At 53.6% G+C, this 25,096-nt stretch overlaps 3 protein-coding genes across 12 annotated transcripts in view; 1 reads left to right on the top strand and 2 right to left on the bottom strand.

Annotated features, from left to right (window-relative positions):
• EDRF1 (erythroid differentiation regulatory factor 1) overlaps positions 1-5,017 on the top strand; it is a 40,544-nt gene extending 35,527 nt beyond the window's left edge. For all 3 annotated transcript variants that reach the window (XM_078076994.1, XM_036103064.2, XM_078076993.1), the window contains one exon: positions 4,180-5,017. In XM_078076994.1, the coding sequence (XP_077933120.1) occupies positions 4,180-4,336 (157 nt within the window). In that variant the 3' untranslated portion in view covers positions 4,337-5,017. The remainder of the gene's footprint in view (positions 1-4,179) is intronic.
• Positions 5,018-5,133: 116 nt separating this feature from the next.
• Positions 5,134-14,749, bottom strand: MMP21 (matrix metallopeptidase 21). The gene is made up of 7 exons (XM_036103065.2): positions 13,432-14,749; positions 12,571-13,066; positions 11,608-11,747; positions 11,191-11,332; positions 10,052-10,309; positions 7,349-7,521; positions 5,134-7,095 (listed from the first exon to the last, which is right to left on the bottom strand). Exons 1-7 carry the CDS (start codon positions 13,591-13,593, stop codon positions 6,796-6,798), a joined length of 1,671 nt encoding a protein of 556 aa, XP_035958958.2. The 5' UTR covers positions 13,594-14,749; the 3' UTR covers positions 5,134-6,795.
• A 6,391-nt stretch (positions 14,750-21,140) lies between these two features.
• The window catches only part of UROS (uroporphyrinogen III synthase), a 30,990-nt gene continuing 27,034 nt past the window's right edge, over positions 21,141-25,096 (bottom strand). For 6 of the 8 annotated variants that reach the window (XM_078076984.1, XM_078076987.1, XM_078076988.1 and 3 more), the window contains 2 exons: positions 24,146-24,244; positions 21,141-21,439 (listed from right to left, as the gene is read on the bottom strand). In XM_078076984.1, the coding sequence (XP_077933110.1) occupies positions 21,305-21,439; positions 24,146-24,244 (234 nt within the window). In that variant the 3' untranslated portion in view covers positions 21,141-21,304. The other 2 variants (XM_078076986.1, XM_078076990.1) reach the window with 2 other exon arrangements.

Raw genomic sequence — 25,096 nt, 5'->3', positions numbered from 1 at the left:
GTTTTGGGTGAGCCTCACTCTTAGGCAGAGACTGGGTCCCTGAGTGCCAGGTGTGTGGCCTCACACTGCTCCTGCCCCAGCCCCAGGGTGGAGTGGTTTTTTCTGTTCACTGCTTTATCTGCGTTGACTTTCACCAGTGCCCTAAGACTGCCATAGCTTGTTGCCTGCCTGCCCTTCTGTAGCTCTAGCTAGTCCCCTTGCCTAGCCTGCATGAAGGTTGCTTTCTTAGGGCTCTCGCCAGTTTTTTATGTGAGCATCTGGTAGGGTCTTTGAAGAAAAGCCTACCAGACAGGTAAACTCATCCTATATCTGCAGCCCCCTTCACTCCCTCACCAGCCCTCACTCAGCCTCTACCAGCTCATTAAATTCTTAGCAGTATCTGGGTATCTGGCTGCATCTGCTGCAGACGAGGAAGTACTTCCCTGTCTCCCTGTCTGTCCTTAGTTTGCAGACTCAGTGCTTACCCAGCGACCCCAGCTCTTCGACAGATTCACGCAGAGTCATGTACTTGTAGTTTGTCCTGCTTTGTGTTGCTGTGTTTGTCAAAACGGTGGGAATGATACTTTTTCCTGCTGTCTACATTCTGAGAAGAAACCCTCTCCAGTAACGCTTTCAGATAATTCTCTGTGGCCTGAGGAGAGCTTTTGTTTGGGGCGGAGCACTCAGTCTTAGGTGCGCTGCCATCTCAGCCGCCGTCCACCCTCGGCGCGGCCCTGCGTGCCGTCCCCGTACGAGCAGGGCGTGTTGGCACGTGCGCTGTGGCCCAGCAGATGCGCTGTGTTCTGAAGGACCAAAGAACTAGAAGGCGCAGGAGACGGTGCAGGTAGTGAGTGACACGCAGCTGAAAAACTTAGGCTTTTCCTCTTCGAGAACAGTGGGTAAATTCTAAATTTTTTTCTTGGTTTCCACAAGGTGGCAATATAAACATAGGATATGCGAGAAAGAGTGATTCACTGATTTGTCACAAATCGATGGTTTGAATAGTTAGCTAACAGGTGATGGTTTGGTCTTACAGTGTCTTTTATAAACATAACTGTCGGGGCACCTTGGGCGGCTCAGTCGGTTAAGCATCCAGCTCTTGGTTTCAGCTCCGATTGTGATCTTGGGGTCGTGAGATCAAACCCCCAGTCCGGCTCTGCACTGGGCCTGGAGCCTGCTCAAGATTCTCTCTCCCCCATCCCCACACGCTCGCACACACACTAAGAAATTAAATCTTAAAAAAAAAAAAAAACTGTCATATATATGGCTTAAGCAATTTTTATTTTAGTGGAGGGTCTTCTAACCTGTTTTTTCAGGTTATTAATATCCTCTCGAAAAAAATGCAATCTGAAGTTTTCATGCATGATGCATAAAGTCCTGTTTAGCTAATTTGTGTTCATTTTTCAAGGTTTATTAAGTAAAAAGACTGTTAAATGTGATATTTATGTTTATACAGTTTATATGTTGATAGGCTTCAAAACACAGAGAAACTGGTTACTGAGTGACTGTGTCTCCTGTGTCACTGATCGCACATGAAAACGTGGGATTTTATCGTGAGGAGGGAGGCCTTCTGTGCTGTCTCACCAGGAGCTGTGAGCTTCCTGTTTGGAGTAAAGGGAGATCAGAACTAGATTTCTTTTTTTTTTTTAATTTATTTATGTGAGAGAGAGCATGAGTTGGGGGAAGGGGCAGCAAGAGAGGGAGAAGCAGACGCAGGGCTCCATCCCAGAACCCTGGGATCATGACCTGAGCCAAAGCAGACGTTTAAATGACCGAGCCACCCAGGCGCCCCAGAACTAGACTTTAAAAGAGAGGAAATAGTATGTTTGTGTTTTGTTTTGATTATTCTCTACCTACCACAACCCTGCTTTAAAAAGAAAATAACTTAGTAATTAAAAATCTTAATTTTCTTAGAATCCTCTTATGACAACTTCCTCTTACGACAACCAGTGTTGTCCTGCTAGAAATGCTTGTTTTATCTGTTGGGTTGTGTTCTCTTTTTGGATGAAGAATTTATTTACTCTTGCACTATATGTTAATACTCATTGCTTTAGCAGATTGGAGCCTCTTGACCTTTTTTGATGGCTTTGGGGTTTCATAGAATGAAAAACTATGAAAAATAGAAGTAATCTCTGAGGGTTTGGAAAGCCCTTGACCATAGTGCAGAGAGCAGATCTTTTAGCTTTATGGGCTGTTCCTGGCCATTTAATATGTATGTTTAATATTTGGTTAAGATTATTAAAAGGAAAATAGGGGAATGTTAGTTGCCTTTGGAAAAAAGATAAGCCAATGAAATGTTGGGACCTTTCTTGTTAGAGTTCATGGTTCAATGAGGCTATTGATGAGAGTTGATTAAGGATGGGAATCATTTGTAGAAATTGGAAGATGGGGCACCTGGGTGGCTCAGTTGGTTAAGCGTCTGTCTTCGGCTCAGGTCATGATCCCAGGGTTCTGGGATCAAGTCCCACATCGGGCTCCCTGCTCAGTGGGAAGTCTGCTTCTCTCCCTCTGCCTGCCCCTTCCCTGCTTATGCTCTCTTTCTCTCAAATAAATAAATAAAATCTTTTTAAAAAAAGAAAAATTGGAAGATGGAGTATTTAAGATTCAGAAATAGGATCAGAACAAATCTCAGAGGGTTTTAAATTTATGATCCCAGCAGCCATCAGTTATCTTTAGGCCCCCAGCTAAAATATGGTATCATTGTCCATGAAGAAAAACTCATTTTTGGAGCACTGATTGATTAAGTACTACTGCCTTGATTTGTCAGGAGTTTAAATTTCTTTTAAGATTATCAGAGGTTTTATAAATGTCAACCCCACCCAGAAATTAAAACACAGTGCTCTTAGGCCCAAACTGTAGACAGTGAATGCATTTTGAATGATCACTTTTACTGTGCCACGGGTGGTTTGAAAGGAAGAGAGATTTGCCTGATGAAAGAAGTAGGACTAAGAGGGAGAAAAGAAACGGGTCTCTAGAGAGGGGTGTGCGGGGTCCCCACTCTTTCCAGCCTGGGCCCGTGGTCGGCCCCAGCATGGACAGGTGGGTCCTGTTGAGGAGTCCTCATAGCCCGAGCCTTGATGTGCACCAACGGGAGTTTCTAGGCTGCTGGTTGGCTCTCTGGCCGGCCTGACGGGCACTCAGGCAAAAGCAGAACATTTGTACGTTGGTGAATGGAAAGAACATAGCATTTGAAGTCAGAATATAATGTTTTGACCTCAGTACAAATTATTTAGCCCTTCTGGGCCTTGGTTTTTCCATCTGTAAGGTAGGAATATTCTAAGTCCTTGCCCTTCTGAGGCGATGGTTGTCACACGGCTCAGATGCAGACACGCACACTCGGAGGAGACGATCCACTGTCCACAGTAGCCGGTCCTGTGTGGCCAGAGGGTCTGTATTGCATCTGGACTCGTTTAAAAGGGGAGGGGGGGGAAGGATGCTAGAGGCTAGAGATGAACTGCCATGTAATTACTAATCTTTTCTACTAGTAACATAATCTATTGATCTATCCTGTGGGCGACCTATTTTCAGGACAACTGAAGTCTTTGTTAAAACAGTTTTTAAGTGGAGTATGTCTAGGACCCTGCACTCAAGGGGCATTCTTCACACGAAGTGGCACGGACAGTGTGGATACGTCGAGGGAGAGTAGCTCCCAAGTCTGGGGTCTGGGCTTCAGTCCGGTGCAGTTCTAGCCCCACGGAGAGCATCCCCATATTCAGGCTGGTTGATCTGAGGGTTGTCAGGCTCAGCACAGAGAAGGGAGGAAATACTGGACAGCTCTGTGCCCTACTTAGCCTGTCTCCGCTGGATTTTCTTCACAGCATGTCTGCTCTGACACGCTGTTTCCTTCTTGTTCAATGCACGGCTTCTCCCCTACTCCTCCCTCGGTGGAACGCGGGTGCTGAGAGGGCGGGGGCTCTTGGTCTGGTTTGTCCACTGCCAGGAGCCGTTTCCAGTACACGGGACGCACCCGGGAGACTCGTAAAGAGAAGGAGCCTTGGTTCTAACTGATGCAGTGAAGTAAATGTCCACAAACAGGCCTCTGAGCAATAGATGCAAGAAGGTTAAGTATGGAATAAACATGAATAGAACACCTGCTTCCCTGTGAAAAGTGATGGGCTATTCCTGTTTACTTTTTGGATTTCTTCTTGAATTGGTGGGCATTGCTGTGCACTTCACACCTTTGTTTTTGTTTTAATGCAGCAGTAATACTGAGGAAGATGTAGTCCTCAAAACCAACAAGCAGATTTACTCGCAGCTTTTGAGAGCTATTGCTAACAAAAACGCAACTCTTCTGGAAAGAATTGACATTCTCCTCCATTTGCTGGATCAGCTTGCTCGCGGCAGCGGCGTGCTGTGACTCGTGCCCGAGGCTCCGGCCGAGGAGACCCGTCAGTGCCTTCTGCTCCCGGGGGCTCGTTTGTCCATTCGGTGCTTCGTTCCATTAAATACGAGGGAGATCTCCACCTCCAGCAGGCCCGGCAGTGGAAACAGTTCTCTTTTCCCATGACAGACAAGTCATGGCTGAGTTCTTTGACTTTCTCATTGGAAGTGCTAAAATCAGAATCAGACTTGGGGCTCCCAGCGTTTGTTTCTCTGAGAAGTACACGGTCCCTCAGCGTTAACAGACTTGCTGTGGTGGCCCGTACACTTCTAGACATTTTTGAGGTATGTTAAGCTACGTGGGTTTAAGATAATAATTATTTTGGATGATGTTACTTTGGTCAAGGGAACTTTTCTCCCAGTGATTTTAGTGGTTCACATGGGTTAAAGAAATGTCCTGTGCATCTGCAGCGTCTCCTCAGTTGCACAGAAGGAAGCCCGTCCTCCTTCAGCTTCGGTGCAGGATTTGATGGAGACCGGCCATTGTGCGAGTTTCTGTATTTAGTGCATGTTCTGAAAGGATCCGCTTTTCTTTGACTTTGTATGACAGTTGATCAAGAATAGGTACTATCCCCCCCTTTTTTTTCATTTTAAACTTGAAACTGTGAATAAGGTAAGAAAACTATTTTGAATAAATAAATTATTTATTTAAAATGTCTTCGTATTTTTCCATTTCACGTTCTTGACTTTGAGTTTTGATTTGAACTGGTTTAATGAATAAATTTTACAAAGGAAAGATTAAAACGTTAAAAATAAAATTGTGCCACTCACTAAGTTCTCACCAGAACGTCACACTCATTTCTCGCCCCTTTTCCTGCGCGGCTCCTGTCCAGTTGTGTACACATGGCCTGTTTTTTTCCGTGCCTACATACAGCGTGCAGCGCTGTGCTTGTCCTGTCCTACTAAAATCCGTTTCGAGGAAATGGAACAGAAATCAAGCATACTCCTTCCTTTCGGGTGGGTGGATGGGACTTAGGTGCATGAGGCCTTTGTAGACAGCCTGCCCTGCCTCCAAGTCCGCTGGCCTGGCCCCGAGGGCCACTCCGACCTCCTTCATGCCATCGGCAGACCCCTTTCCCTGCAGATCCTGCAGAACCCCTCCGCTCAGCAGCCACACCTCTCTGGAGGAATCTGAACTATAGGGAAAGTTGTCTGGAATAAGCTTGTTTTAAGCAGAGTTTTTACGGAGTGCTTTCTCATGCACCAAGACTTTGGGGTGCTTTCCTTGGCGGTACGTGGACACCTGTCCTAGCTCGGCGGAGCTCCTCCTGGCCGCTGGCCGTTTGTCCACTTCCTTGTTACTTAGTTTGCACTTCCTTGGGACAGATTTGCATCCATTTTCAAAAATCATTGAAGCATTTAAAGTTTTGACTAAGTCATGAAGCCGGTGCACAGACTCAGTCTCCTGTCAGGACAGCGTTCACTCCGCTCCCCCGTCGGCAAGCGCCGTCTCCGCTAGTTAAACCTGCACGCTTCCGTGGAGGAGGTCTGACGCTGAAGTAAGCTGGCGTCAGGGATGTCGCAGCCCCCGTCTTGTTTTCTGGCCTCTCCTTCGCTGAACAGCCTTTCGTCCAGAGGGGTATTTGTTTTTAAGCAAGAAGATACCAATTCTAGCTGTCTTCCCTTGTCCGAGCAAGAACATGAACATCCCTACAGGGGGACAGAGGTCTTTTTCAATGTTTTTGTAATCTGCTGACTTTAAGTTCATGCTGCTTAAAGTGCTCGTGTCTTAGCTTTTACTTGAGAGGAATTGTGCCATCCGTGGCCTGATCACCGAGATGACTTGTTTTGCAGTTAACTTCAGGGCAGGGATGGAGAGCAGGTTGCCTGGGCACTGGGCTGGAGCGAGGAGGCGAGGGTCGCCAGCAACCACGGCGTCTGACTCTGGGAAGGACGCAAGTGTGAACTTCAGCCTCCTCGACTAGGAATGTGCACAGGAGTAGGTCCCCTGGCATTCTGCCAGGCTTGTGAAGATCGAGAAATACATGGGAAAACCTTCTGTACACGGTCATGTATTAGAAAAATATAAATTATGACAGGAATTGTGGACTGTAGTCAATTTGAAATCTGTGACCTTTTCCACTGAATGCCCCCCAGGAGCTGCGTTTCCTTCCATGACTGGATCCTATGGCTATAGCTACGTTTCCGTCCATCCATGAAATTGGGGGGCGGGGGGTGGAAAGACAGGGATTCCTCAGGATTCTTTTTTTTAACCTTTTCTAAAAGATTGGCAAAATTATTCAGTGGATTTTTTTTTTTTGCCTGAGAAATTCACTTTTAAATCAAGTATTTTAAAAGTTCAAGTAATGCTTTTCCCACCGGGTTTTAGCCTTATTTGCTTTGGTTACTAAAAATCTGGTTTGTTTTCTTTGTAAAAGAAATCAGACTTTCTCTTAGAAGAGAAATCCTTTGACTCCCGTTTGCCCATTTTTCTCATTACATGTTCAGGGTGGAGGTATGGACGTCACAAATGTCAAACCACCGCTCTGAAATCGACTGCTTCGGAAATAAGCCATTTGAAGGAAGCCAAAAATGCTGTTGTCTGTCCCTGTCGCTAACTACTTTCCAATATGCATTGCCTTTGAAAAAGAAAATGGCGTTGTGTGCATAGGAGTAATAGGCTGAGTCTATATTCCTGAAGGGATGGTTCTCTGGCTCTATTCCCGGAAACACTTCAGTGATCTTCATCGGATAAGAATCAAGTACTCGATTTCTGTTGACATCAAATGCAAACACCTGCAAAGCAAGGAAGAGAGTTAAGACTGGCTTTTCTGAAAATCATTGATTTTTAGGTTAATTTATAGGAATGAGGTAAGTAAATCTGTGGCTTTGCACCAAATTCTCTGGGCTTGAAGTTCTTCATTTTCCGTATGATGGGATCTGCCATGGCCACAGAGGTCTGAGGCAACTGAGAACAACTTTTAACTAAAACCTTGAATTTCACGTAGGGGTGAAGAAGCAACACCAGGCTGGAAAGCCTCCTACTTACGAGGGACTCTTTGAAGAAGTAAATTAACTGCTTTCTTCGGTCATAAAAGGCAGTGTCCAGGGGACTTGGGATGCCAGGAAATCCTTCTGAAATCAATTTGGGGTAGCTTCTTCCTTGTTCATCTTCTGTGTAGGCCTGATCCTTGTCACTGTCATATCTCCAGTACTGATTTCCTGAGGGCCAAACAAAAAATGCTAATATGGTTTATTACCATTTAATTATAGCAAACCATGAAGAGGGACTGCTTTCAACATAGGTCTCAGCCAACCATGATGTTCTCCTGTGATCCCAGGACAAGGCAGGACCTCAGCCTCTAAGCAAAGCCTCCATTCAGATGAATGATTCCCCAGGTCTTGAATTACTTCTAGATTGATCCTGGCAATCACTGCTGCTATTAAAATGTTGGTTGTCAGGGGCGCCTGGGTGGCTCAGTCGGCTAATCATCTGCCTTCAGCTCAGGTCGTGATCCCGGAGTCCCGGGACCCTGGGGTTGAGCCCCGAGTTGGACTCTCTGCTCAGCAGGGAGTCTGCTTCTCCCTCGGACCCTCCCCTCTCTTGTGCTCTCTCTCTCTCTCAAATAAATAAAATCTTAAAAAAAAAAAAAGAAAACGTTAGTTGTCTTCTGTCGGGCACTCCAGCCCACTGGCGCTCATCAAAAGCAAAAACGAAAGGACAAAAATCATGTGGTCTTTTTCACAGAAGATTCTTCTTCTGTTTCTTCCTATATAGTCTCATGATCTTCCTTTTACATCTTAGAGACCCATGGGTTGTCCTGAGTCATTTTCCTACCATAATCAACCTAAGCCCTCTTTTTACAGAAAACAATCCTGATGCTTATGATGGGGTTTTACTTTTTTTTCAGGATTTTAGAATTACATTGTTTTAGAAAAGAGCTGAAGTGGTCCATCCAGATCACAGCCCAGGTGGACCTGGCGCAGGCCCCTCTTCCCATGTTCCACTCACGTGATTCCACCCACTGTCCTCTTGCTAATTTCATGCTCTGAAACACCACAGGATTATTCTAAATTCTCCTTAATAGTTCCTAATCCTGACTGTTGGCATACTGTCAGCAGAAAATAGAACAAATCCACGGGGTTAGATATTTTTGTGTTCACAACTTACACCATGCCACAACCAGTTACACTCCTTAGCCACCAACCATGTGAGCTCCCTCTCCCTCATTCCCTCCCCGCCCCTCGCCGCACCCCCCCCCAAAGGTTTGCCATCGAGAAAGAACAGTGAATGACGTGTGTCCAGCCAGGGGGTGCAATTCACTCTAACTGGAATACTTTTTGAATTCAAAGTATTCACAGCAAGTTAACTTTAAGATGTTTTTAAAGCTCCAAGAATAAAATACAGCCATATGATAGCAATCCCCCACGATGACCTAATTCTATAATTAAGAGTCTTTGTTGCCAGTATAAATTCTAGTCCAGGACTTCTAAAGCACTGAATGTTGTGCTTCCAACTCTGAAAGATCTAAATCAGACAGGTCCACCCTGGGCAATTTCTTTATGTAACTGAACCAAAATAATTCTTCCTTTGTGTGACGTAAGGAAAATTAAGACCAAATTCATACGCAGGTTTCTTACGGCCAAATCTGCATGCAGCATCTTTTTGGTTGGGCTCTTGCCTCACGGAGTCCTGAGCGGTTTCAGACAATAGGGTCGTATTACTAGGGAGTTGGGCAGAGACAGGGTGCACCCCTTACCTCTAGGGCGAAAGTCTGGGGAAGGGAAAGAAAAAGCAGCAACCACAGAACCTTGTTTGTGGTTAGACTCCATGCATTTGGTTTGCCAAGGCAGCCAGCCTCCGTGACGGGCACAGAGGTTCTGGGCAAGGTGGTCTGTGAGTGAAGCAGCAGCAAGAGAGTCTTGGCCTGCCTGCTGTGTGTGTCCCTCCCACCACTGGGGCCCCCCGACCTGTTTCTGCCTTCCAGCAAAACACTGATCCTCCCTGCTTGGAAACCACCGACTCCTCCCTGCCTGCTGGATGACCTCCAGCCTCTGAGCACCGAGGCTCTCGGTGCTCAGGGCGACCCTGTCTTTCTAAGCTAATCTCACCCCGTGTGAGTGCCCTGTCACACACCTCCATGGGCTCAGCTGTCTCTCCCATCTGCGTTTTCACCCTCACTCACCCTAAAGCTTTGCTTCTGCCTCCTGTGTCTCACCGCCCCCTCACCCCCATCCGCACCTCCCCCGTCACGCTATTCCCGGTGTCCCTTTCGGGGCACCCGGGGTCCTACGCATCCTCTGAGGCTGGGGCAAGCCCTGAGTTCTGGGTGGCTCCAGCATCTGGTGCCAGGGGTAGTGGTCACCTTGTCCGCTCATCCTTCCCTTCACCACGTAATTCTAGTGGTCAGCTTCTAAGGTCTTTTCTCTCCAGCACTAGTTAAAACTTCTGTAAGGAGGGCCCTTTCTTTTTTTTTTTTTTTTTTTTTTAAGGAGGGCCCTTTCTTACGGGTCTTTGGCAACCACCTCAGGGCCTGGCATAGTTGGTCTCCTCATTCATTCACTCATTCATTTGTTCCTTTGACAACACAGTCCCTGTGCTCACAGAGCTCACAGTCGGACGGAACAGACAGAAACTGGGTGAGTAATCGCAAGAGCATTAGACTAAGATTCTTCGGTATGGAGCTCAAAACGTTTGTTCTGAAGGCATCTCTGTCATAAAAGAAACAGAACCGTCCAGAAGAAGCTCTACCTTTAAAAAAATAACGCTCGTCTCTTCTCCATGTCCAGAGGTGGACGAAAGCGTCGATGTTTTGCGTTGGGATCCCGTGCCAGCCACGGAGGATCTGGATAGGATCCCCGTAGCGCGTCCGGTTGTTTCGATTTTCGTAAAGCCAGTACCAGCTGCTGCGGAAGAAGTAGGTGCTGAACCTCATCGTCACGGCTCCGTGCTGGTCTCGCTCTTTGCGAATCCAGTCAAACGCGGTATCAAATGATCCTTCACATGAGCCTGAGAAAGAAAAAAGTCCAGCCCCTGGTCACCTGGTGCAAAAACCAGCAGTCGCTCTTCTCATGGGTGACTCGGACAGAGACAGCTGCGAAGCTGGAGTGTTCTGTGAAGCTGTCTCAAAGCAAGACGCCCCCCAGCCTGAAGCAGGCCTACCCAGCCGAGCAGGAGGAGCTGGAGGGGCCCCGGGGGCTGCAGCAGGGCCGGCTCAGGGGGGCCCTTCTGGCTAATCTCTGTGCGGAACATTACTCTCCTGAGGTGTCTCGATTTTGGATGCTGGGTATGCGATCACCCTAAATATAACTAATGCCTCTTGGCGGCTCGTCTGACTTCATGAGAGGCAAGCAGTTTGGTTCTGGGCACACACAAGAGTAAGATTTCCTCTGCAGGAAAGAAATCCATCCTGGCATTTGTCACTCTCCAAACGTGCTGAGAGCATCCTCGCATAGGATGGCTGGAGTGGAACAGAAATGGTGGTGCTCTCCGTTTTAAATGGAAAAGGGGAGAGTAGCTTTCTTTCCCCTCAGCCTCAACGCTAGGTCATTAATCACTTCCATTAAATAATGAACCGTTAACACTTTGGCCTGAACAACTGAAGAGAGATTAAAGTTGATCCTGGCAAGGCTCCCGCTGTTCTTTGCCTTGGGACAGCAGGGAACTTCTCCCAGGGGCTTCCAAGTGCCTGCAGCGCCCACGGGAGGCCACCGCCTGGGTGGCCCACTGCGCTCTAGGAAACCACCCTGTTACCCTCCGTCCTCCCAGGGACATAACGTAGCGCAGGGAAGAGGGAACACCCACGGGAGTGCTTTGCTCTGCACCGGTGGCTACCCTTGGGGCACGGCCACCTTGAAGGAAGAGCTCACGATCTTCCAGAACAGTCTTACCATACAGCTTTTGAACTGCTTTTCTGTCTGACCAGTCCAACTCAAACACAGGCTCCTGGGGGATGTAATTCGGTTGCATTATGGATCCTGTCCTGTAGGTGTGAGGCAGGCCGAGTACGTGGCCAATTTCATGGACGGCCACCTAGAAGGGAACACAAACCACGGGTGCGGTGCCAACCCTGGGTGTCTGGGAGTCACGTGGACCCCCCCGCCCCCCCCCCCCGCGCCCCACTCCAGGGGCAGGCCTGTGCTTTAGAAGGAACGGCACTTGTTAAGGAGAAGGGGAGCGATGGGGAGACTCGGGGAGCCTTCTCAGAAGGCTGTGGACACTTCCCCCGAGAAGCCCTGGCGTTCTGCACTCCAGCCCGTGCTGCATGCCCTTTGCCTGGTCCCTCCGCACAGCTGCAGACCACTTACTTTGAGAAGGCTGATGCCCGCGTCACTGGTGGGAGGTGTGAAGTGTTCATCATCGTCAAAGTGGATGTCGCCCAGGCGCCAGGCATGTGCAAACTCCTGCCCGCTGCCATCAAAAACCCGAGGACAGCCCAGGTGCCGGCCTGGCAAGGGGAGAGGGAACACGGACACCCGAGGGTTCGCGGCCTCCGGGGGCTCACAGTCCAGGAGCAGAAGCAACCACTCCTGGCTTGTGCAACAGTGTGGTGTCGAGTCTAAACACTTGGAAATAGCTGCCTAGCAGACCTGTGGGAGCCCAGAGGAATGGGGGGGGGTGCCATCCAAAGGCTGAGGGAGGAGACAAGATCTGAGCTGGATCCTAACAGCTGAGTGGTCAGGACATGAAGGAGGTGCTGCCCGATGGTCCTGCCCTGTGTACGGTTTTCAACAAGCCTCCTGTGAGGGCTCACAGCAGAACAGTCAATCCAGTCAGACCAGCAGGGCAGGCGTGAGCATCCCTAGCTCCCAGACGGTGCAGAGAAGTTACCTTCTCCAAACCCACCCAGCTGGAGGTGGTGGGGCCTGCTGGTGGGGGCCAGCAGACCACCCCGCGCTAGTTCTCCCCAGGAGCGGCGGGAAGGGTCAGCCGGGCCTGGCTGGCGCCCTGCTGGGCTGGATGAGGTCTCTGCCCAGGGCTCACTGGGCTGATCTGCTCAGAGACAAGCGGAGGGCCCGCGCTGATGTCCCCATGTGACCGCTCCCCGGTGGGCGCAGGGAGACGTGCCGCGCCCTTCCCAGTGAGTGGTAATAAAGCAGCACCTACAGAGGGCTTGCCATCCGCCCACACCCCTGGCAGGTGCCACCTCGGACACCCCAGGAGGCTTTGCAGGTGACCGGAGCGGGGTTCCCCCAGTGAACCGGGCCCCACGCGCGGCCGTGCGGGAGGGCAGCGGGGCTCGGCCCGCCTGCAGTCTTCGCCCTTCTCACCTCGTCCGAAACCCAGCTTTATGTCCACGGCGGCTGCGGGCGCGGCGAGGTCCTCGCGGAAGTCCAGCGGCATCACCTCGCTCCACATCCGGAAGGCCAGCCTGAGGATGTGCCTCTGCTCGTCCGCGGCCAGCTGCCCGCTGGCGCCCTCCCCCAGCAGCCGCCAGGTCAGCGTCCTCTTGGCGAAGGCCCGGGGCCCCCCGCGGGGCGCGGCGACCTCGGGCTGCGGGTCCCCGGGCGGCGGCGCCCGCAGGAAGCGCTTGGGCCGGGCGGGGGGCGGCGGGCGCGGCGGGGGCCCGGGGGCCGGGGGCGGCAGGGGCCGCGTGTCGGGGACGCCGCAGCGCGGCCTGTTCATGGCCGCCAGCGTGGCCGCGTCCAGCCGCCCGCTCGCCGGCAGCGCGTTGACCTTCTGGAACCTGCGCACGGCCTCGGCCAGGGCGGTGGCCCGGGGGCCCGCGCGCCGCGCGTCGGCCCAGCCGTACTTGGACAGGAACCGCTGCGGAAGAGAGAGGTCCCGACCCGCGGGCGGGGGGCGCGGACTGAGCGGCCGGGACGCGGCGTGTTTGTGTCACGTCCTAGGTTTGCGCGGGAGACAGGACGCGCGGGGCTGCGCTCGCCGTGCGCACGTTTCTGGTGGCTGGTCATCGTTGTTTGGGGAGGCCCCTCACCTCGGGCGCTGTGGCCGCCGGCACGTGCCTGCGTGTGCGCGTGCCCGCGAGTGTAGCTGCCCCCGATGGTGTGCACGGGCCCGCGTGCCCGCGCATGTACGTGCCTGCGCGTGCACGTGTCCTGTGTGCACGCGCCTGCCGCTGCCCGCGCCCGCGTGTGCTCGTGAGTGGCCGGTGCGGCGGGGGCTCCTACCTGCGCAGCGACAGGGTCCGCGATGGGCTGGGCGCGGCGCAGCGGGGCGGGCTCGGCGTCCGAGCGGTCCCGGCTGTGGAAAAGGGGCTCGGGCCCGGCGGGCCGCGGGGCAGCGAGCCAGCAGAGCAGCAGCGCCCGGCGGACGACGGAGGCGGCCAGCATGGCCCCGGCTGAGCCCCGCGCCCCCGCCTCGCCACCGTCCGTCCCGTGTCCCTCCCGAGGCGCAGGCCCCCGATGCTTTTATATACGCGGCCCCGGGGAGGCGCGCGGTTCCAAGGCCTTCTCACCCAGGCCTGAAGTGTGCCCACCGGGGGGCCCAGCCGGGCCTGGACGCGCAGCCCTTTGAAGACCCCAGGAGCACGCTTCTTGCTGGGCCGAGAATGTTTGCGGCACCCGCGGGTAATTACAGCGCGACCCGGCAGCCACCTGCTCCTCCCATTTCTGCGGTGGCGGGCTCGTGGGCAGGCTGCCGCCCGGTGAGCTGCGACTGGGCCTGGTGGCGGCGGCGCGGGGCCTCGCCCTGGCAGCCTGCTGGGGCCGCCGCACCCGCGGCCGCACCGCCCGGGCCTCCGTTTGCTCAGTTTGCGTCCGTTTTCTTTCTTGGTCAGCTAGGGTTGGGGATGATTGGTGTCTCTGATCTCTTGTTGTTGCTGTTTTAAATAAAGGCAATAATCAGTATAGGAAGATGTAAATTTCGGAGGAAATCCAGTGATTCAGATGGTAACATTTTGGTGAACATTCTTGCAGATCCATGTATTGTGTACGTGCACAGCGAAGGATTTGTGTGTGGATGATTTTATATAAGTCATATTCTCTATGCTATTGCCGTAAACTCAGTGGAAGGTCATGGATGCCTTTTTGTGTTCGTGAATGTAGGTGTTTACCATCCTAGTTAATGGCTGTGTGGTGTTCGAGTCTGTGGGCCAGGGATTTGTACGTGAGGATAAACTAGAATCACCTGAAGTTCTAGAACTGCCCCTCTCCGTTCCCCCTGATGAAGGAGTCTACTGGAGGAGGGACAGGGGGAGAAAAAATAAGCTCAGCTGCCTGGAATTTGTAACTGGTCACGTTCAGGGAGCCTGAGGGAAGGGAGTAAGGCCCTTCAGGCACTAGGGCTGCAGGTGAGCGCCTGGAGTGCGAACGTCACAGGTCTGATAACAGCAGGGGTGCCGGTGTGGGGGTGTCCTTTAGCTACTCATTCATTCATCAAATACTCCTTACTATTCTAGTGACAGGGAATACGGAAATGAACATGATGGACTCATTCTTTGCCCTCATGGAACTTACATTCTAAGTGGAGGAGACGGACAATAAACAAGACAATGAATGAAAAATTCAAATAGCGACAGGGACTAAGAATGTAGATCAGGAAAGTGAGTGCCTTGGAGGTGGGGAGTCAATATTAAGGTGGCCAGGAAAGACCTCTTGCAAAGATGAAAAGTAAGCAGTGAAAGAAAAGAAAGAGGGACAGTGTCACATGTGATTGGGGATTCATGGGTGGTGTGGGCAAAGGAAAGGACAAGTGCAAAGGCCCTGGGGCAGGACCCAGCACCTGCAGAATAACAGAGGGCAGTGTGGTAGATGTCAGTGAGGGGGCGGGAGGAGGGAGGTGAGGATGGAAAAGCGCGTGGATGGGAAGATGATGAAGGACCTGGAGGTCAGATAATTTGGACTCCACCCTAAGTTCAGTGGTGATATTTTGAGCAGGAGAGTGACTTTATTGATTCATTATTTAAAGAATCAACCTGGGGCGCCTGGCTGGCTCAGAGGAGCAGGTGATCCTTGATCTTGGGGTTGTAAGTTCAAATCCCACGTTGGGTGTAGAGATTACTTAACTAAATACATAAACTTAAAAGAATCCTCCCAGCTGCTCTATGGAAGATAGATAAAAAGGGGGGCATCCCAGAGACAGGTGTAGACTGCATCCTCTGGCCTGGCAGTCCCTCCGGGGTGCCCCAGCAGCCCTTCTGTGCCAGGTTGGTCTGATGGCCCTGTAGCCTGAGACCCCTCATGGGGCTCCAGGATATTGGGGTTTCTGGACAGGGCACAGTACTAGACTGTGACCCAGGGGGATCTGTTCCTAGTGAGGTCCCTGGAGCAGGTGTTTGGCCTCACACCCGTGCTGCAGTGACAGGGCCAGCCCCAGTGGCATCAGGGTATTGTGCTCACAGGGAGCTTGGATACCTGTCAAGCTACCTGCACAGCCCCACTCAGTTCCTGTCAGCTCAGAGGTATTGGGGCCGGCCATGTACCAGGTGGGGACACAAGAGCGAGCGGGGGGTGGGGGGCATGACTATGGAGTGGGGGCCTGTTGGTTCGAAACCCTCCCAGGCTGTCCAGGTGTAATGGGTGCCTGCACCCGCCTGCCAGATCTTGAAAGTTTATCAAGAGGCCCTACCTGGGCTCAGTCCCATAAATTCTGCAGGTGTTTTCAACACCACATCACCTTTCAAGGCTGTGTCCTTGGAACAGCTTCTGGGAGCAGGAAAGGCAAGCAGAACAGAACCCACATTCCAAGGACTGGGAGGGGGTGAGGAGCATCGGCGTGCCCAGGTCCAGCTCACGGGTCAGTCGGCAGTCACGTCTTTTAGATGACCTTCCCCGGCAGGGCCCTTCTGATTACGAAGGGCCGCTCACCCTCAGCTGTGTCCGCAGACCCCCGCTGCTCCCCTGTCTCCTATGGACGTGCTCTCCTAGCCCCCCGAGCCAGCAGCACTGGCTTCGAGCAGTCCGAGGTCAGTCCTGCGGCCGGGGAGGGCCCCCGGGCCAGCCTCAGGAGATGGGTGCGGCTCAGGGCGTGGAATTTCCCATCGTTACCCTCACACCCTCTGCGCGCTTTCTATGTTCAGCAGCAAGCCCCAGGCATCCTATATAATCCTGTGCATAAATGTGTTCGTAGGGGTCTGTACAAGATAGACTACTGGGGGGGAAAAAAGCAAAGCACACCACCATTATCACGCCTTAAAACTGAGCAATAGCCCTCTGATAGTGTAACGTGGACCCAGGCAGAGTTCACGTTTTCAATTCCAGCCTCTTTCATTACATTTTAAATTAGCTTTCGATTGTTAGGTACATCCTGAATACTTTCTGTAAAACGGAACAAAGAAGATGAAAAGCGCAACGAAGTGACTCCCAGTGGCGCGCGGGTACCTCGTGCTTCCCGTGTGACTGGGGCACACGACATTTACATAGAGCCAGAGGGGGGCTGCCCCAGCGCCGGGGGGCTGCCGGTCCCCCGCCCGTGCCCGCCGGGCCTGCTCTGCTCTGCCCTTGTCCCTGGACTCCCGTGAGGGGCCCAGGAAGCTCATCCCCTCATGTCACAGAGCTGGCCTGGCAGGCTGTCTGCACCGGGTGGCCAGAGACGCCTGGCCACCACCAGTGCCCTACTCTGGTTTCTTCCCACTGTGCCCTGTGTCCTGTTGTATATGTGTGTCATTTACATGTATAATGCGTATAAGCACATATGTGACTACGACACGTGTCAGTCACGCATCGGTGTGCATGTCAGCTGTATTAACATACTTCACGTATCCCCGTCAGTGAACACGTACACCCCAATAAATGGCTACAAAGAATTACCGCACCGTGTGGCCAAAGCCAAGTGCAACTGTCAGGTGTAAGGGCAGTGTTCACTTCCCACATGATTGGGTTTTCTGTTTTTTTTTTTTTTTTAAATTGAAATCTCAAACTGTGTGTGTGTGTGTGTTTTTAAAGATTTTATTTATTTGAGAGAAGGAGAGAGCGTGCAGGAGCAGGGGAGAGGGGCAGAAGGAGAGGGAGAGGCAGACTTCCCACGGAGCGGGGAGCCAGACCCGGGCTCGATCCGAGGACCCTGGGATCATGACCTGAGCCAAAGGCGGACGCTTCACCAGCTGAACCACCCAGGTGCCCCTCAAACTCTGTTTTGATTAGAAGATAATCCTAAACATTTTCTCTTGGGGAAACAAAAACCTGCACAGGTACAAGATTTAGAACAAAATTATTCGAGATACCATCTAGACACTGTATTTCCTGGGAGGCTAACGTTCCGAACGTGGAACAGAATTGAGAACTCTGTGGTTGAGCGCTGGTGTCCCGAGGGCTGAGGTCACACAGCCTGAGTTCTGCTGGGTCTGAAAGCCAGTCGGTGCCTGTCCATCCCCTGAGCTCTGGCTGAAGACAGCACTTCTGAAAGTCAGGTCTTCAAACGTGCACGGCAGGTCTCTGTAAAGACGGCAGGGGGCCCCGCTAGGGCTTTATGACAGCAGGGTCTTATTCCCTACCATTGTTTTCTCCTGTGTTGTGCGGTTGGCCTCTCGCGGCTCGGGGATTGTCCACCCTTCTCTCAGAGCGTTCTTCTCCCCGATTATTTCAAAGCCTCTGAGTAGCCTGACTGGCGACACAAGGTTCCCACTGTCTGATTAAATTGCTCATTCCAGGTAAATTGGATTTTAAGGAAATCAGTTAGATTTAGGAGGAAAAATGGCAGAGAAAAGCGGGTGATCTACAATACAGACAGGAACGACAGGGGCTCCCAGAGAAGCTGGTTCCTGGGACTGAGCCCAGGTAGGGCCTCTTGATAAGGGCACTCCTCATCTCTGTGCTTGGGGGAAGGGTTTGGCTGGAAGCTTCCAGAGTCTCCTTAAATGCTGAGATGGCACGATCCAATTGTCAGTGGGAGGCCTGAAAACTTTTTTCCCCTGAAGTACATGTCATTTACAACATGGGTTTACATATTCTCAGCACCACACAGCATGACATTTTGGAAAAGACTTTCCCTTAATTGTTCCCACGGGAGATTTTGGAGCCTGATCCACAGTGAGGGGTCAGTCCTGACTCTGAACGTGGATCGATCTCAGGAAGCCCAGGTGTTTGGGAAACCACCTGTGCAAGTGCAGGCCTGGGCGTGACTCACAGCCGCACACTGCTGCCCGTGAAAGGGAGAAGAAAAGATTCTTCCCACTCCCTGCCCTTCTGATTTCCTTCTCTCTGGACTGTGCATTTCAGTCGCTTTCCACCCACAAAGAAACCCCTTCTCCCCGACGGCCAGCCTCGGCTCCTAGGCCTGCCCAGGAGCATTCACACACGCTTACATGTGGAAGGCTCGGTGGTTTGGGGCTCCTGGATCCCCTGCTGTCGGAAGCGCGCTGAGGCGGTGAGGTGGCTGGGTGGGGAGGGAGGCCACGCTCACTGCTTGCCTGCACTTCTCTGCCCAGGTGTGTGTGAGACCTTCAAGATTATAATGGCCATTGACATGGAAATTATGATTGCTGTTGGCTGTTGCTTACTGCTTGTCGCATGGTTGCTGATTTGCTGTGTCCTCTGTCTTTGCTGCAAGGTGTTCAGAACACTGAAGTGAGTGGGGAAGGGAGGAGGGCAGAGAGGTGTGTATAATCAGTAGTGTGGCTTGCCCAGCTGAGAACCTCCAGGCAGTTGTAAGAAATGGGCTTAAAAAAAAAAAAAAGAAATCTGGGGGCACCCGGGTGGCTCATTCGGTGGAGTGTCCGACTCTTGATCTCAGCTCAGGTCTTGATCTCAGGGTCATGGGTTTGAGCCCCATGTTGGGCTCCATGCTGGGCGTGGAGCCTACTTAAAAAAAAAAAAAAAAAAGGAAAAGAAATCGAATCTAATGCTTATTATAAAATCTCCGAAGGGACATATGACAATCAATGGCATCGACACAAAAGGCAGGTGATTGGTTTGGAAGAAGGCCGTCCTGAGACTCTGCTGTCTCCAGCTCCCCGCTGTCAGGCTCCCCGCGACAGAACCTCAGAGAGGGGTTCTCTGGCAACAGTCGTCCAAAGAGGTGGCCTCCCCCCGACCCCGTCTCCTGGCCACAGTCCTGTTGTGTGAAATACAGGCTCTTTATGCTGAGCTCAGCTGCCTCCTGACTTTGTTCTTTCAAGGTGTTTGCAGGCCCCTTTGGGGCAGGTGCCATGCTGTCTCTGATCCCCAGGTACCCAGAATGCTTTAGGTGTCGGGGCCATGACCCCAGGATCACCTTCGCCATTCCGGCAACACTTCCCACCAGATAAACCGCTAAACTCAGATGGAGCAGGAAATGCTGAGCAGTACTGTTTGTTTATGAGAATACGGGACACACTGCTTATTACCCGCCAACCTAAGCTCTCCGTCCAGATCTCGAGGTAGCTTCAGACGTCGTTTTCGGAGCCGCAGTGCCCACAGTCGGGAGGCAGAAGCTCCTCCCCTCCTGACAGACGGGCAGACTGGAACTCAGAGGGCAGAGTCACTCCCCTAGTGTCGGGGAGACGGGGCTCTGAGAGTTTGATGCCAACAACCCCTCCGCCTGGGCCCATGCTCCCCGACCCCAAGCTTCCCGAACCCTCGGGACTGTTCACTCGCTCCCTCTCCCTGCAAACAACCCCGGCACCGTCCGTTGTGGGAGGGCTGGTTCCTGTCCTCACCCAGGTGATGCCTCCTGGGGGCTCGTGTGTGGCCACTTGGCAGGAGTGTGGGGGTGATGGCAGCCGGGGGCCGTGTGCACAGGGGACAGCGGGCAGCAGGTGGGTCAGAGGCAGAGCGGTAGTTTGGGGGATGTAATCTGGAGCAATCCGGCAGGGCTCTGACCTGCAGGCACAGGGTCGGGGGACCGCCTTGGCCAGCGCAGGTCCCGTAGCCATCCCGGGTCCCCGTGGCGACATTCTGTCCCGAGGCTGGCCTCGAGACGCTGCCGCAGCAGCCCCGGCGTGGCGGGCCCTGCTTTGTGGCAGCTGCGGGGGCCTGCACGGCGCGGCCTCTGCGCTCCTCGGCTGCGGGGCTGCTTGGGGCCGGGCTCTTCCCCAAGCTCAGGAAAGGTAACTCCGGCAGAAAAAGGCTCCTTGGGAGTGGCAGGGACTCTAAACGCACCTCATCAACCCAGACCTGACGTTCAGATCAGAAGGAAGCGGGGGGATGGATTCTGACCCATATTCAGAAACATGACTACAGACAGAAAATACGGGGCCATCACGGAACCTGCGGAATTTCCATTCAGGTCACTAACGATTACCAGGTCCTTACTTTTGTACTGAGGTCACGTGGAGGCGAGGTGGCTCAGGAGCGCCATCAGTCTGGGCCTCCGTGCTTATGTTCACAAGTCCCCTGCAGAGCGTCCTGGCTGGTCACTCACTCGCTGGGTGACCCCGAGCAAAGCATTTAATGCCCCGAGTCTCAGGGTCTTCCCCAGAGAAACGGGAATCCTAGTGGCGTCCACTCCTCAGGGCGTAAGGGGACCGGGGAGGAGAGAGGCAGAGCACTGCGCGGGGACTGCCAATGTGACACACCTCCCGGGGAATGCACTCGTGCTGGGCAGACAGTCCTCCTTCCTGCCGAACGACGGACGCGGTTTCATTCCACCCAGCTCAGGCTCCAGGCCAAGATTTTAAAAGCGGAAAGAAAGTTTGGGGGCAGACTCCCCAAGCCTGTCTGCAGGGCGCTGCATCCTGCGGGCGAAGCCCTTCTGTGTAAACCTCCCCGCCTCCCAGACGCCCTGCCTGGTCTAAGCTGCCTTTCATTTCTGAAGGAAAGAAAGTCTCTCCGTATTTGAATGGCAGGTGTCCACAGCTCACAAAGCCGGGACTTGAAGGTCCTTTTCATAGGATGCACAAAGCTACTTCCTACATAGCAGGTGTTATCCTTCCTACGGGGCCGGGCAGTTCTCAGAATGTGGGCACGTCTTTTCCTCCACAAACACAGCTCTGCGTGGAAAACGACACACAGCGAGTGACAGCTCAGCGCCAAGAGCCAGTGGTTTATTTGGTTTTCTTCCCTCTGCCGGAGGAGCTCTCGCCGGGCCCGTGTCCCGGGGCTTCCGCGGAGGCACGAGGCAGAGGTGTGGGGAGCCCCGCCGAGGCCTCGCCTCCCTGCACCGGCAGCAGCGGGACGGGCCACCGACTCAGCAGCGGGGGGCCTGGAGGGCCAACCGGAGGCCCTTGGCCAGGGCTGGCGGCGTGGGGCTCTCGGCCAGGCAGCTCACAGGCAGGCCCTGGGCGGTCAGCGCGCGGGCCGTGCTGGGGCCGATGGCAGCAAACTGCAGGGGGAGAGAGAGCGAGCTTCAGCGCACCTGCGGGGCCGGCCGGGCGGACAGGGGCAGGGCCTGGGCCCGTCAGGTCGTCGCAGCTCCTAGCACGTGTGATCACCCCTCCCGATGCGAACCCAGCCCTACACCCGCGAAATGCCTTTGCCTGCACGACCTCATGACAGCCTCCCCGCCGGCCTGCGGCTCGGGTGCAGGGCAGGGGCGCCAGGCCCCCGCCCCGGTGCCCGCCGTCTTGGCTGCCTCTCCACAAGCCTCAGCCGCCCACAGTTCTGCCCTGGGTGGGGGGCCAAGTGGAGCAGACAGCAAAGTCTGAAAGGTGCTCTGGGTGCGGCAGGGGCCCCGGCTGCGCTCCCCAGGAAAACGCAGCAGCCGAGACCGGGACCCGGAGCCGGAGGGCCAGGTTCCCATCCTAGCTCCACAGGATAGTGGCCCTAGCAAGTGACCCTCCCTCTCTGGGCCTCCGTCCCTTCATCTGTAAAACAGAGGGGAACAGCCTTCCCCGTTGGGCTGCTCTGAGGATCACGTGGGGGCAATGTGAGCAACCACGTGGCCAGGGGCCCCGGCACAGAGAAATGGTCGGCGGCCACCAGTGGCTGCCGCTGATGGGAACACGGTTACTCCAGACGAGAAACTCCAGCGGCCTGAGGCTTGTCAGCCAGATGCCTCTCTCCAAACATCGCACGTTTGATGGTCACATGCAGAGCCTCGCTTGGGGCTGAATGTGGTTTTTTGTTGTGGTGACCCCGGCCCTTGCTAGGTGTCCTCACAAGTCACTTAGCCCCTCTGGTCCTGTTTCCTCATCTGTAAAAGGGGTACAATTACCCTTGCTTGGCAGGGCCAGTGGGGGGGTAAATAAGATCTGTTGCTCTGGCAGGGAGAGCACTCACGTCACCCCCACCCCAACACTGGGGTGCACGTACCCCTGCCCGGGAGGAGGTCTGTGAGGATGGCAGCCCTTAGCCTGGGCTGGGTGTGGCGCAGGGAACAATCTCAAGACTTGAAGCCCCTCTTTCTGGGGCATGTCAGAGCCACAGGACAGACGCTGCTGCCCCCCCGGAAGCCCGAGCTCCTGTAGCCCTCCCCTCCCCCCCCCCGCCACTCCACCCTGAGACGCAGCCATTCCTCAAGAAACTCCCTGAGGAAAAGATGGTGCCGGACCCCTACCTCAGAGCAGGCACAAACGTGAACTCAAAGTGGATCACGGACCTAAATGTAAGAGCTGAGACTGTAGACACAGAAGAAACGTGGGGGGGCCCTTCATGCCCTGGGATTGGACAAGTCGCAAAGGAAAAGATAGATGAGTGGGTCTTCACCAAAACGGAAAAACCGTCGTGCCTCTAAAAGGGCACCGTCTCAGAAGTGCAAAGACAGCTCAGGGGATGGGGAAAATGTATCGGAAGGGGAACTTGCATCCAGGAACACAGAACCCGTACAGCCCAGCAACAGCCGCAACAAGACACACGGCCAGGACGTGAACAGACAGCTCTCAGAAGATACGGAAGCAGCCGACACGCGCAGGGCAAGACGCTCAGCGTCCTCGGTCACGGGAGCAATCCAAGTCCAAACTCCCCCACAGCCGCTGGGGCGCCTGTGATCGTGAAGACCAAACTTACAAGTATTGGTAAGGGGGGGCAGGAAGCAGAACCCCCCTGCGTAGCTGGTAGTCCCGATTTTGCTCGATTCCTACCCCCGGACTGGTGGGCGAATTCTACAAGACACTGCCTGGAAGTGCTCCGTCCCCTGGCCACGGCTCGGGTATCACTGCGCATAACAACATGGAGTCCGTCCTCCTGGGTTCAAATCCCTTCCTCCTGTGAGGCCTAGGGCAAGACGCACTACTTCTCTGAGCCCAGTTCTCCACCTGCAGAACTGGGAACGGGTGCGGACTGCGAAGGTGTGCCGTGAGTCGCACCTGTCGTAAAGGCTAAGAGCACGCACTCTGTGTGAGTGCACACGGTGCTGGTGGCCTCTGTCCTGGGGCCCCAGGTGGCCTCCACCCTTTCCTTGGTCCCACTGGAGCCAGTTCAAGAGCCTTCCCATTACAGGCCCCAAAAGCCTCGTCGTTACTTATAGACTCTTAGCAAATGTGGTCCCTCACAAGTGGGAATGCTGTCCCGGGCCTACGTCACTGCCCTCCCCTTGTCCTGGAGGCACGTTATCATCCCACAGCCTCGCGGGAAGAAGGGTGAGTGCAGTACAGTAAGATATCTTGAGAGAGTTCACGTCACTGCTACCACAGGATATTGTTGTAACGGCTTTATTATTAGCTATTGTTGTTAATCTCTTGCTGGGCCTAATTTAGAAATTAAACTTCATCACAGGGATGTATGTGTAGGAAAAAACACCCTATATCAGGATTGGGTAGTAGCCGTGCTTTCACACATCCACTCGAGGGTCTGGGAATGTATCCCCTGCAAATAATGGGTGACTACGTGTCTATAAAAGCCACAGAGGGATAATCATCCTCATGATACAAATGAGGAAATAGGCTCAGAGAGGTTAAGTAAGGTGTCCGAGAGCACCAGCCAGGAAGTGATGCTGGAGAATTCTCGAGCCCGGTCTTTCCAGGGCTACGAGGTGACATCAGGGTGTCTGCTAGGTCAGGAGTGCTTTGGTTTCCTAGTGCATGGAAACTCTAGGTAATTAGTAAGAATTTTTAAAAACCTGAAAAGACCAAAAGCCCACTGAATATCTCACCTTAATTTGATCAATGTTGTCGCCAGATAACTCTTGAATATGCTTGAGGCTGTAGGTAAGGCCAGAGGGACTGAAAAATGTGATGCTGGCCGGAACGCCCTGCAGGGAGAGCATAAGATCAGTCTGTCGCCACAGGCCAAGGGGAGAGAATGTTCCCCTGGCTCCCCCAGCCAGGCACCATCAGCCCTGGAGCCCCAGGAGGCAGCCCCCAGGCAGCCCCACGGATTCACAGCAGGAGGGCTCCTGGTGGACGTGGCCTTCTCTGCTCCCTCGAGGCCAGGGCCGAGTTCAGGCGAGGCACTGTTTAGAGGACAGGGTGCCACTGGGGAGGCTGGGCGCTGCTCCTCATCGCTCTGCGGCCCACAGGTGTGTGTCTGCCTGGCCAGAGGACAGGGGCACCGCGGACCCACATGCCCAGCCGAAGCAGACGCTGCCGCTAGCTCACGTGGCCAAAGTGGCCCTGATCAGTGAGGCAGCAGTCCAGGCTGTCAACTCTGCATCCTTTCTCAGGAGACAGAAGGCAGACTGGCTGCGTGGCTCTGTTTTCGTTTGCACTAAGGGGACGTCCAGAACCAGCAAGGCATTCAGAAGCCTGTCCCAGGAGAGGGGGGAGGCATCGCACTGAATACAGATGTGGAAAACCTTAACTCACACAGGCGCCACCCACCCCCCTGCCCGAAGCCTTCAGAGGTCCCTGTGGCTTCCCAAATTCAACGTAGACTCCTCGGTGGGCATTGTGGGCCTTCCCAGTATGGGCCGAGCCTCCCGTCCCAGCCTCTGCCCCGGGGCTCCCCCAGTGCCCCACACATGCCGGACAGTCACAGCATGGCCCCTAGCTGCCCAGGCTCACTGTGTCTGGGGTGATATCCACAGGGCTTTGTGCATTTTATCTCCTTTCACCCTTCTAAAAACCTTCCCAGAGAGCTCTATTCCCATTTCACAGATACAGAG

Source organism: Halichoerus grypus, chromosome 7 (assembly GCF_964656455.1).
Source record: "Halichoerus grypus chromosome 7, mHalGry1.hap1.1, whole genome shotgun sequence".
Taxonomy (NCBI): domain Eukaryota; kingdom Metazoa; phylum Chordata; class Mammalia; order Carnivora; family Phocidae; genus Halichoerus; species Halichoerus grypus.
Note: the sequence above shows the minus strand (reverse complement) of the source record. Positions and strands in the feature narration are given on the sequence as shown.

Coding starts and splice junctions, on each gene's coding strand:
- MMP21 (XM_036103065.2), bottom strand. CDS start 13,593: ATGCTGGCCGCCTCCGTCGTCCGCCGGGCGCTGCTGCTCTGCTGGCTC. Junction 13,067..13,431: donor CGGACCCTGTCGCTGCGCAG/GTAGGAGCCCCC, acceptor TCTCTTCCGCAG/CGGTTCCTGTCCAAGTACGG. Junction 7,096..7,348: donor ACTTCTTCAAAGAGTCCCTC/GTAAGTAGGAGG, acceptor CTTGCTTTGCAG/GTGTTTGCATTTGATGTCAA.